Below are 12,641 nucleotides of genomic sequence, written 5' to 3' on the forward strand. Positions count from 1 at the left end.
TGGTCTGGACCAACCCAAAAAAAAAATCAACAGCTGCTCTGGGTCTGTGGTCAGTTTCTCTTCTCCCTCTCAGAAGTGAATCATGGTCTCGGATCGCGATCTTAAAAATTGCACTAAACATTTTGTATTTAAACATGGACGCTCACTGCTAAAAAAAAAATCTACCTTATAAAGTACTGACAGCTGAGGAAATTTAGAATGACACTAATAAAATCCTGTGGCTTTAGTTCAGCCAAAAGACCTTGCATAAACCTAGTTTGCGCTCTCTTATGTTGCAGAATTGTGGAACTCAAGGGGATACGATGAAATGAAGTTACTGGGAGCCGCCATATTTACAGCTGGGCTCTGTTGTACTGTTCTGGGCCTTCCAGCACTTTTATAACGTGGACTCTGTCAGCCATGACGTGTTCAGTTATTGCTATATAATAACTGGAACGACGGGACTAATCTTAGATCTCACTTGTAAAACTGTTGCAAGTGATTTTCCAGATGGGTGCGTATCACTCACTACCCATCCCATGCCATCAGCCCTCAAACGTCTTATTTATAACACTGCACTCATTGCACAACCCCCAGAGATCTAAAGACCCAGCAACGATTACAGATGGTGAAAATATAGCGATGAATCAGTAAGACAGCCTGAGCAATGCTTGAGTCATTTCATTTTCAAACAAAGACCTATATAATGTGATATAAAGAGACATCACAACAGCAGATCTGGTGCACCGGGTCCTGGAGAGGTGCTCTTACTACCTACACCTCAATAGTAGAGTGCCGGTACCTAGGTCCAACTCTCCATACCCTGTGCTGGTAGCAGAAGATCCTGGCTGTGATGGATTTTCATTAATCCAGATTGATTCATAAAGTCTCATAGTGCAGGGTTACATTAATACGCCGTATAATAAAAGTTCACCTCTATTGAAGCATCTCTTTTTTTTTTCTGCATCAGTTCTCTAATCTATCTCCATAGATTTGCAGGGTATAGCTGATATAGATCTGGCTGGTGACAAGGGTTAGACCAGTTTAGTAGAACATGTACTTGTGGCTGAGGAACATGTGCATTCATCAGAGCTATCAGGTCGATCGCCTTGTACCTGGATCAATGGACTGCCGTGTGATCCCTCTCACAGTCTAATGTGTTTGAGGACCCACATACCAAGACATTCCTCTGTCCTGCAGCCATTTATCTTTGAATGTCAAATTGCAATAATTAACCATTATTGATCGTAAATTCAATTAACTTCATTAACACAAGTAACGGTAAGGGTCCTGTAAGGAAAGTCTCCTGACAACTGTCTCCATTCTGTGAAGCGCCCATGTTTGGCTGAAGGGGACATTAATGTACATATCTAACTTCTTGTATGTGCAAAGTTTCTAAATGTTATCACCTTAGTTCTATATATATATAAAAAAAATAACATTTGTATAAATGTTACTTATTTCTGCACAAATACCAGAGTGTACACATGAGCAGCTATATGGCCATGTTGTATAGCATCCAGGCTTCATAATCTTGTCCTCTTAGGGCATGTTCACACAGTGAAGTTTTCTCACTGATTTTTGTACATATTCTATGCTGAAATCTGTGTGATACCTGCTACGGTAGATACAGTAAACTGTCCTCCTGTTATCTCTGTGAGAAATCCTTATGGTAGCTCACATATTCATGGATTTGCAATCCACATGGTAGTGGAAAAATAAACTTACATGTCAATTCTTGCTGCAGAAACGACAGTGGGTGGTCATATGGGGGCTAGCTCCATTGAATAGGGCTAAATCTGCATGCTTATATGCAACATATAAAAAAAATAATTTCCATGGTGGAAATATCAGGGTCAAGGCTGACCCTGCGGCAGATTCTTCCGAAACAAAAATCTGCCATCTGAAAATGGTTAAAGACAGGAATATGGCATCTGCTTGTTTGTGGACAACATTCTCCTGCCTATAAAAAATAAATAAAATAAAGATAAGAATTATGGTCATCAGCCATACATCTCCAACATTTGCTAAAATGGCTGGTACTGATATGGAGCATTTCTGATTGAAGTGCTCCCTATGCCCAACCAGAGCATCAGGCCAGGGGTCCAGGAGAAGGATTTAAAGAGGTGGGTGGATGCTGCACTGCTTCCTTACTAGTTCACATATCTGAGCACCTGTCATGGAGAAGGGACCATATCTGCTCTTTCCCCTCCCCCCCCCCCCACAAAAAAAATACAAATAATCTAAAAAAAATATAAACCTTGCCAGCATTTTGTCTTTCTTCAACTCTCGACATTTTGTCTGCAAAAATCCATAAAGTATATTGTGCATTTCACACAGTGTGACGTTTCTCATACAAAAGAAATTGCGTGGAGGCATCAGTAGCCTTAGTGACAAAAGGACAGGCGAATTCTTGTGGGTGGGAATCAATTTGTGCTGTAATAGGCCGTAGTGAAAGTGTTATGATACACAGAGGAGCGACAAGCCTCATCTTTAATCACAAAGGAAAATCACCCAGGAAGTGCCGGGCCGTCCCTGCGGAGAGGTTACATGTCTGATCTATCGCTTATCCTCCTCTGGAATTTGTCATCTGTAGGTTGACGATTTAACCCTTCTGTAGCCTCGGATCCTACACGCTGTTCTGTGTCTCATAAGTGGCCCAGTGCTGATAACAATAAGTTACTGTTGTCTTATTACATATGTAATGGCCAAGAACAATGCACGCTCAGCACAGAGCCTCCTATTAGTGGGCTGAGGACAAACTATGCTGGTATTCTTATGGCAGAGTTACATGATTCAGAAACCCCGCATTAGCTCTCGAAAGCAGAGTATAACTTTATTTTTCCCATTATTGTATTAAACGTTTCATTATTGCTTCTAATAGAATAGAGACCTGGAACATAGCTGACCTATTGCTTTTTGATGTAAAGTGGCTGACGTTTTTCTTTTTATAAGCGTGATTGGTACCTTTGACCTCATGTCGACTGCATTACTATGAAATTACAGTACATCCTCTATAGCACATGAACTTGACTCCCTGCTGTGATGCGCAGGTCTAAGTGACACAAATGAAAGGTTTTAAAGCTGGCAGCCGAAAGGCCACATAGAACCGCACTGTGGTTCTCACACCGGGCATACACCATCAAATGTCACTGAATGTTAGGGGGGGACACAGCTCTTCTCACAATCCAATATTTAAGGGGGGGAAAAGAAAAAAGTTTTGGCATTTTCAGTTAAGTCATTCATGCTTCAGTCTTTTTGGTTTGTGGACTAGATGGGGATAAGCATATTTTCAACTAATCCATAAAGAGATATATTTGCTTTGAGACTAATTACAGGAAAGGATAACAACTTTTTTTTTTTATAAAAAAAAGTTTTACCGATAATCCACAGGCTATTTGGAGAGCAAAGGGTTAATGAAAATGAATTAACGAATACAGAATCTGCACGAACATTACTTAAAAGTGATTATAAGCTTTTAAGCCATTTTCTTTATACACGGAAGACACATACAAAATCTAAATCATTTTTTAATTTATTGTAATTGATGTAAATTTCTTTCATTGTCAAAATCATATTGATAGTTCTCTACTTTATGTTTATTAAAGGTTGAGGATCAGAAACGTTGTGGGTAAAAAAAAAATGTGCTTAATTTAAATTGTGAAACTGTCTGTCAAGAAATGCATTAGGGGTAGAAAAAGCATAAGACATATTAATTGACAGACAGGAACTGCTGTCTCTAAGGTTGATACAAGTAATTTATTACTTTAGAAATGAATGCCACCTCTAGAATGTGCTTCATTAATTTCAAATTTAGTTTTAATTTCAAGCTGTTGCCCCTTGAGAAGAATAAGGTGGCAAATTATGTTTGAAGAGATTTTTTTTCTCCTTTAGCTGTTTTTCTCTGAGAAGAAATGCCACAGTTTAACTATTTATTATTAGTTGTAAATGTGCTCGCTTTTATTTTAATTTTTTTATGTAATTTGGAAATAAAGTTTTTGACATTTTAAGAGGTCACAACCTTCTCTGATATATGTTTTTCTTTACAATTTTGCAGCATACGTCTCTGATGAGTTGAAGGCAGCCGCCCTCATTGATGATGATGCTGAAGCTGAGGACGCTGTCGTTGAAGGCGAGCCATCTTCAAAATATGTCTGTCCTGAAAAGGAATTCGCAAATAACTCTCCGAGCTACCAGCACTCTCCTGCCGGAGAATTCTCCAACCATGAGATGGACAGCGAATCTCACGTCAGTGAGACCAGTGACCGCATGGCTGACTTTGAAAGTAGCTCCATCAAAAATGAAGAAGAGAGCAAAGAGATCTTGGCTCCTTTGGAGGACTCCAATGTGTCTGACAGCTTAGAGCAGATGAAAGCTGTCTACAATAATTTCCTATCAAATTCTTACTGGTCCAACCTCAGCTTAAATCTTCACCAGTCAACTTCAGAAAAGAACAATGCCAGTAGTAGCAGCAGCAGTAGCAGTGCTAGCAGCTGTGGAAGTTTTGACTGGCACCAGACAGCCATGGCTAAAACGCTACAGCAAGTATCTCAGAGCCGGGTCCTACCTGAGCCGAGCCTCTTCAGCACTGTCCAGTTGTACCGACAGAGCAGTAAACTCTATGGTTCCATTTTCACAGGTGCCAGTAAATTCCGTTGCAAAGACTGTAGCGCTGCATATGATACACTAGTACAACTGACAGTTCACATGAATGAAACGGGACATTACAGAGATGATAACCATGAAACTGATAACAATAATCCAAAACGTTGGTCAAAGCCACGTAAACGTTCATTACTTGAAATGGAAGGAAAAGAAGATGCCCAAAAAGTGTTAAAGTGCATGTACTGTGGTCATTCATTCGAATCTCTTCAGGACCTAAGTGTTCACATGATTAAAACAAAACACTACCAAAAAGTGCCTCTTAAAGAACCCGTTACCCCTGTAGCAGCAAAAATTGTCCCAGCTGCTAGGAAAAAGCTCTCTCTAGAACTTGATCTTCCAAGTTCTCCTGATTCGACAGGAGGGACACCAAAACCCACTATTTCAGATGGAAATGAAGTTTTGCAAAAGAATTCAAACCCATATATTACACCAAATAACCGGTATGGCCACCAGAATGGGGCCAGTTATGCTTGGCATTTTGAAGCTAGGAAGTCCCAGATACTAAAGTGCATGGAATGTGGCAGCTCTCATGACACATTACAAGAACTCACTGCCCACATGATGGTCACAGGACATTTTATAAAAGTGACCAACTCAGCGCTTAAGAAAGGAAAACCTGTCATGGAAGCCCCTACTACACCAACCTCTTTACTGGATGAAAAGGTACAGTCCGTACCGCTAGCTGCCACCACTTTTACACCTCCCACTAATAATAACGCTTCACTTTCACCAAAACTTACTGTTGAAATTAAAAAAGAAGTTGACAAAGATAAAGTAATCCCAGATGACAAAATCAAAGACAAGGAGAAGTCAAGTGAAGAAGAAGAAAAGTTTGATGTCTCTTCCAAATATCATTACCTAACTGAAAATGATTTAGAAGAAAGCCCCAAAGGTGGGTTAGATATCCTTAAATCTTTAGAAAATACTGTAACATCTGCCATTAATAAAGCGCAGAATGGCACTCCAAGTTGGGGGGGCTATCCAAGCATCCATGCTGCCTACCAGCTCCCCAACATGATGAAGTTATCACTAGGCTCCTCAGGGAAAAGTACTCTATTAAAACCAATGTATGGTAATAGTGATGTTATGTCACCTACCAAAAATCCGCCACTGGTGTCACCACCAAGCAGTCAGACCTCCCCTGTGCCAAAGACTAACTTCCATGCCATGGAGGAATTAGTCAAGAAAGTGACAGAGAAAGTAGCTAAAGTGGAGGAGAAAATGAAGGAGCCAGAGGGGAATTTTTCACCAGTAAAAAGGGCAACACCATCTCCAAGTGGTAGTGAGACTAGTGAACCTCAGAAAACTGATGTTCTGAATGAAGTTGTATTTAAAAGCCAGCAAAATAGTCCAGTTTTACAAAAAGACAACTGCAAGGAAAGCTCGACTCTAGAGCCAGTAGAAAATGGCAAGGACCACGTCAAGTCGATAATAGGCAGCTTAAGTAGCAGCACTGCTATAATAACAGATCACCCTCCAGAACAACCGTTTGTTAATCCATTAAGTGCACTGCAGTCTGTTATGAACATTCACCTTGGCAAGGCAGCTAAACCCTCTCTGCCGGCTCTGGATCCCATGAGCATGCTATTTAAAATGAGTAACAGCTTGGCTGAAAAAGCTGCAGTTGCGACCCCACCTATCCAAGCCAAAAAAACAGACCACTTAACAGACCGTTATTTTTATCATGTCAACAATGACCAGCCCATAGATTTGACGAAAGGAAAGAGTGACAAAAACTGCTCTTTGGCTTCAACGCTTTTGTCACCCACATCGACATCTTCTGCATCTTCTTCATCTACAGTGACAACAGCAAAGACATCTGCAGTCGTGTCATTCATGTCAAACTCACCGCTGCGCGAGAATGCCTTGTCAGATATTTCTGATATGCTGAAGAACCTGACAGAAAGCCACACATCAAAATCTTCTACACCTAACAGTATATCTGAAAAATCTGACATCGACGGTACCACAATAGAGGAACCAGAAGAAAACACACCAGCTCAGAAAAGGAAAGGACGCCAGTCCAACTGGAACCCACAACATTTGCTTATCCTACAAGCCCAGTTTGCAGCTAGTTTGCGACAGACATCTGAAGGGAAATATGTCATGTCGGACTTGAGCCCTCAAGAAAGAATGCACATTTCCAGGTTTACAGGACTCTCTATGACCACAATTAGTCACTGGCTAGCTAATGTGAAATACCAGCTACGAAGGACAGGTGGAACGAAGTTCCTCAAGAACTTGGACACTGGGCATCCAGTGTTTTTTTGTAATGACTGCGCCTCGCAAATCAGGACACCCTCAACGTACATCAGTCACCTTGAATCACATCTAGGTTTTAGAATAAGGGACTTGTCTAAAATTTCTAGTGAACAGATACACAATCAGATAGCACAAACAAAATCCCCCTCTGACAAGCGAGCTTCCTCCCCTGAAGAAGAGACTGGAACTTCTTATCAGTGTAAGCTTTGCAACCGGACATTTGCGAGCAAGCACGCTGTGAAACTGCATTTGAGTAAAACACATGGGAAGTCTCCAGAAGATCACCTTCTATATGTGTCAGAGCTAGAAAAGCAGTAGTATTTGCTTTTTTTTTTTTTTTTTTATGTTAAAATGACTGTAAATTGCTTTGAGGAAAACTGTCAGGAAAAAGCCTTAAAGCTACAATACTTGGCACACGTTCCTATATTGTCTCTGGAGAGTCTTTCTCTCTGGGAGTGTGAACTGTTTTTGTAAAACTGTACAGTGTTTAATAGAGGTGCATAATCGGCTGTTGTTACAGGTAACACGCGAAGGTTATAATGCTATGGGAAGAGTTTGGGACTCGTGTAAATTGGAATAGTTGTGCGCCCGACTGCATGAATTAACAGGACAGTTTTATTAAGCATTTATATCTAAATCTGGTACACTATTTTTCATTTGACCTGTGTGCTAGTTTTTTTCAGCATTCGACCTTTAGCCCTCTGAGTACTTTGGAGCACTATTTTATGTTAATTGGGGGAAGGAGGCCCTTCTTTTTATTCTTCTTATTTATTTACTAAATAAAAACTACTGGCTCAGATCCAACGTCATGATTCAATTCTACAACTGCAGTTTTTTATTTTTTATCATACTGAAATGACTATTCCCTGGGACCTTGAACGCATCGCGGTGCAATGCGCAACTGACCCCTTATGCTTTGAAAGAGTTAAAAAAAAACCTGTATATAGTGTACAGACTTGCATTTTGGAGATTGTGATCTTTGTTATCAGCAGAAGCCCCAAACCAACCCTAATCCCAACCACCCTGCAATTCTGACTTGTTTTTTTAAGTAGTAAATGCAGTATGCCCTTTAACATAAGCTGTGCCTATGTATAGTGTAAATTTCTTTTCTTAATTACCTTTTAAATGCCAACTGAAAAGAATAACTGTTTCTGGCAGTGAGAAAGGTTTGCTTTTTTTTATTTTTTATTTTATTTTTTCTTTCACCCAAATGGTGTAAATTATTCAAAGCATACAACAAATAGTCTTTATAAAATATTCAAAAACTATTATTCTAAAAAAAAAATTATGATTGCTTTACTATACATCTATATTGTTAAAAGTTCATGTTTAAATTATGCATATTTATTAGCAATGTAATATCATTTGTTGCCAATAAGAATTGAAGTCACAAACCACAGGAATACGTAACCGGCACTGCTAATTTGTTTGTTTTTTTCTTTTTGCACAAAACCTTTTTTTTTTTTTTTACTTTTTTTTTATATTTATTAATGTGAAACAAATATATTCTAATTCTCAGTGCTCAAAGGGTTAAAAAAAAGAGTATTTGCATAATTTAAAAACAAGTGTACTGTATTTCCTGAGAATTGCTAATGCTTTAAAATGGAAAAAAAAAAAAATAATAAAATAAAAACTGTTTGTACTAGAAAACTTTGCTTACAACACGAAGAGGCATTCTGTAATATAACCTCTTTTACTTATTTATAAGCACCCCGGGTTGTTAGCCCAGATTGTAGAATGCTTTTTTATTTCATTTTTGTAAGTTTTTTTTTCCTGTTTTGTTTTGTCTAATTATCTTCCCGAGATCCCATTCTGCCGCTTTATCTTAAAGCATATGAAAGGTAACCCGTGGTTACCAACTCACTAAGTGATTCTGTTCTTCTCCATATTTGGCAGTTAATTTGCAGAAATAACTGACAGCTGACACCATACAAGGAAAATGTGTATACAATATTGGCATGTAAACAGCACAGACACTGTAATGCACTCTGTGTCCTTTTTTCTGTTGTTGACAATGAGATATCATTATATAATTCTTCTTCATATAACCTTTTTTTCTACAACAGCATTAAAAAAAATTGTCTTTTTTTTCCTTTGCTATATAATTTTGACTCATGTTCGCAATTACGTTTGCAATGTTTTCCAGCTAACGAGGGTATTACAGATAAGTTGTCTGCAGAGACGGGTGATTCCCTTTATCTATCTGGGGCAAAAGTAAATTGCAAAAGGGGGGGAATTCATGGGACAAAAAAAAAAAAGTTAAAAAGGATATTGACAGAGTGGGGTCAAAATATTGGGAAAAAACATTTGCATTGTGTGGTTGAATATACAAAATAAGTTTCCAAAAATTACAAAAAATACCTTTACAAGTAAGGCCTCATGACATGACTGTGTATTTTGTGGTCCAAAAAACGCAGATCCGCAAAATACAGATACAGACCATGTGCATGCCGGAGTTGCTAAATAGAACTGACTCTTCTTGTCCACCAAACGGACAAGAATGGGACACAGATGCGGAGAGCACGTGGATGACATCTGTGTGCTGTCCACATTATTTGCGTCACCATAGAAATGAACAGGTCTACATGTGATCCGCAAAAATTGCGGATCTGACACAGACCAAAAATACGGTTGTATGCATGAGGCCTTAGATGTATTTTACAGTAAACATTCTTTACTTGGATATTCAAAATTTAAGGGAAAATAACACTAGTAGGGTACTTTCACACTTGCGGCAGAGGATTCCAGCAGGCAGTTCCGTCGCCGGAACTGCCTGCCGGATCCGGCAATCTGGACGCAAACGAATGCATTTGTGAGACGGTCCGGATCTATCTCACAAATGCATTGCAATACTGGATCCGTCTTTCCGGTTGTGGTATTTATTTTTTTCGCAGATTTAATGGTCTGCGCATGCGCGGACGGAAAGAACGGATCCATTGCTTGGGATCCGGCATTAATACATTTCAATAGAAATGAATGCCGAATCCGGCATTCCGGCAAGTGTTCAGGATTTTTGGCCAGAGAGAAAACTGCAGCATGCTGCGGTATTTTTTCCGGCCAAAAAACGTAAGAGGGACTGATCTGATGCATCCTGACGGAATGCTCTCCATTCAGAATGCATTAGGATAAAACTGATCAGTTTTTTTCCAGAAAACAAAAACGCTAGTGTGAAAGTACCTGTAGCTGAAAAGTCATTCAAAACAAACAATTAACAGCAAAGAGAAGAAAGAAAAGCTTCCTAAACTTTTCATTTAGGACTGTTTCCCTTCTTGGATTTCTCCCCAGTTTTATGCTGTATACTGCTAATATGTCAGACTTGCACCACATGGCGTATAAAGAGAATCTGAGAAAAAAAAAAGAATATTCTGTGCTGTAAAATCATGATAATTATTATCAATTCAATATGAAAAATCACGCAAATACTAACCTTCCAATTCTACATTTTCATTGTGAAATCTCAAATCAGGTGCTTACAGACCCCTGCATACATTCACCACTATCACACGATTCTTTTTTTATTTTATATATTTTTTGTAAAATCAGTTCATTCATTTAAAATTATAATAAAATACTACTTTTAACATATCAAGTCTAATCCTCACAACTGTTCCTTCCAATCTGAAACACGAGCACGAAACTGCCTGATAAGCCGTAACATTGATTGGAAGTGGAAGACTGGATGGGGATGGCTAGCTCGAAGACAGTTATGTATTCTGTCGGTAATAAAATGGCCTCCTACTTGCTATAGGTTTGTCTACAGAAAAAACTGACCTCATCTGGACTGCAGAGGCTCACACATGTGCTTCATATTCATCATGATATGGAGGAGACTATCCAAATAAGACTCCCGGCACCCCCACAATCATGCAATTAAAGGGGCCGCAGCTCCACATTCCTGTTTACCAGGTACAGCTTTGTACATTTTGTGGTGTTGCAGCTCAGTCTTAGGCCTCATGCACACAACCGTATTTTTTCACGGTCCGCAAAACGGGGTTCCGTTGGTCTGTGATCCGTGACCGTTTTTTCGTCCGTGGGTCTTCCTTGATTTTTGGAGGATCCACGGACATGAAAAAACAGTCGTTTTGGTGTCCGCCTGGCCGTGCGGAGCCAAACGGATCCGTCCTGAATTACAATGCAAGTCAATGGGGACGGATCCGTTTGACGTTGACACAATATGGTGCAATTTCAAACGGATCCGTCCCCCATTGACTTTCAATGTAAAGTCAGGAGTTAATATACCATAGGATCGGAGTTTTCTCCAATACGATGGTAAATTTTAACTTGAAGCGTCCCCGTCACCATGGGAACACCTCTATGTTAGAATATACCATCAGATTTGAGTTACATCGTGAAACTCAGATCCGACAGTATATTCTAACACAGAGGCGTTCCCATAGTGATGGGGACGCTTCAAGTTAGAATATCCTACGAACTGTGTACATGACTGCCCCCTGCTGCCTGGCAGCACCCGATCTTTTACAGGGGGCTGTGATCAGCACTATTAACCCTTCAGGTGCCGCACCTGAAGGGGTTAATTGTGGGTATCATAGCCCCCTGTAGGAGATCAGGGGCTGCCAGGCAGCAGGGGGCAGACCCCCCTCTCTCCCCGGTTTGAATATCATTGGTGGCCAGTGTGCACCCCCCCCGGCCCCCCCTCTATTGTAATATCATTGGTGGCCAGTGTGCAGCCTCCGTCGGCCCCCCCTCCCTCCCTTTATTGTAATATCATTGGTGGCCAGCGTGTGGCCTCCCCCTCCTTCTATTGTAATATCATTGGTGGCCAGTGTGCGGCCCCCTCCGGCCCCCCCTCTATTGTATTAATATCATTGGTGGCCAGTGTGCGGCCTCCCCTCTCCCCCCCCCCCCCCCCGATCATTGGTGGCAATATTAGAAGCATCATACTTACCTGCTGCGATGTCTGTGACCGGCCGGGAGCTCCTCCTACTGGTAAGTGACAGGTCTGTGCGGCGCATTGCTTAATGATCTGTCACTTACCAGTAGGAGGAGCTCCCGGCCGGTCACAGACAGCGCAGCAGGTAAGTATGATGCTTCTAATATTGCCACCAATGATCGGAGGGGGGAGGGAGAGGGGAGGCTGCACACTGGCCACCAATGATATTAATACAATAGAGGGGGGGCCGGAGGGGGCCGCACACTGGCCACCAATGATATTACAATAGAGGGCGGGGGGGGGGGGCGCACACTGGCCACCAATGATATTCAAACTGGGGAGGGAGGGGGGTCTGCCCCCTGCTGCCTGGCAGCCCCTGATCTCTTATAGGGGGCTATGATATGCACAATTAACCCCTCAGGTGAAAACTCATCTTTGAAAAAGCTTTTATGCAGACGGATCTTCGGATCAGTCTGTATGAAAGTAACCTACGGCCGCAGATGCCAATCTTGTGTGCATCCGTGTTCTTTCACGGACCCATTGACTTGAATGGGTCCGTGAACCTTTGTCCGTCCAAAAAATAGGACAGGTCATATTTTTTGGACGGACAGGAAACACGGATCACGGATGCGGCTGCAAAATGGTGCATTTTCCGATTTTTTCACGGACCCATTGAAAGTCAATGGGTCCGCGAAAAAAAACGGCACAACGGCCACTGATGCACACAACGGTCGTGTGCATGAGGCCTTAGTGGGGTGAATTGGACTGAGCTGTTGTACCAGGCACAGTCACCGCAGAGTGTACGACACTGTGCCTAGTAAACAATGAAGGGGACACTTTCCGG

At 41.0% G+C, this 12,641-nt stretch overlaps 1 protein-coding gene across 3 annotated transcripts in view; it reads left to right on the forward strand.

Moving 5' to 3' along the window:
- TSHZ3 (teashirt zinc finger homeobox 3) overlaps positions 1 to 8,994 on the forward strand; it is an 88,762-nt gene extending 79,768 nt beyond the window's left edge. For all 3 annotated transcript variants that reach the window (XM_040409671.1, XM_040409672.1, XM_040409670.1), the window contains one exon: positions 4,037 to 8,994. In XM_040409671.1, the coding sequence (XP_040265605.1) occupies positions 4,037 to 7,224 (3,188 nt within the window). In that variant the 3' untranslated portion in view covers positions 7,225 to 8,994. The remainder of the gene's footprint in view (positions 1 to 4,036) is intronic.
- Positions 8,995 to 12,641: the final 3,647 nt, after the last annotated feature.

Source organism: Bufo bufo, chromosome 10, assembly GCF_905171765.1.
Source record: "Bufo bufo chromosome 10, aBufBuf1.1, whole genome shotgun sequence".
Taxonomy (NCBI): domain Eukaryota; kingdom Metazoa; phylum Chordata; class Amphibia; order Anura; family Bufonidae; genus Bufo; species Bufo bufo.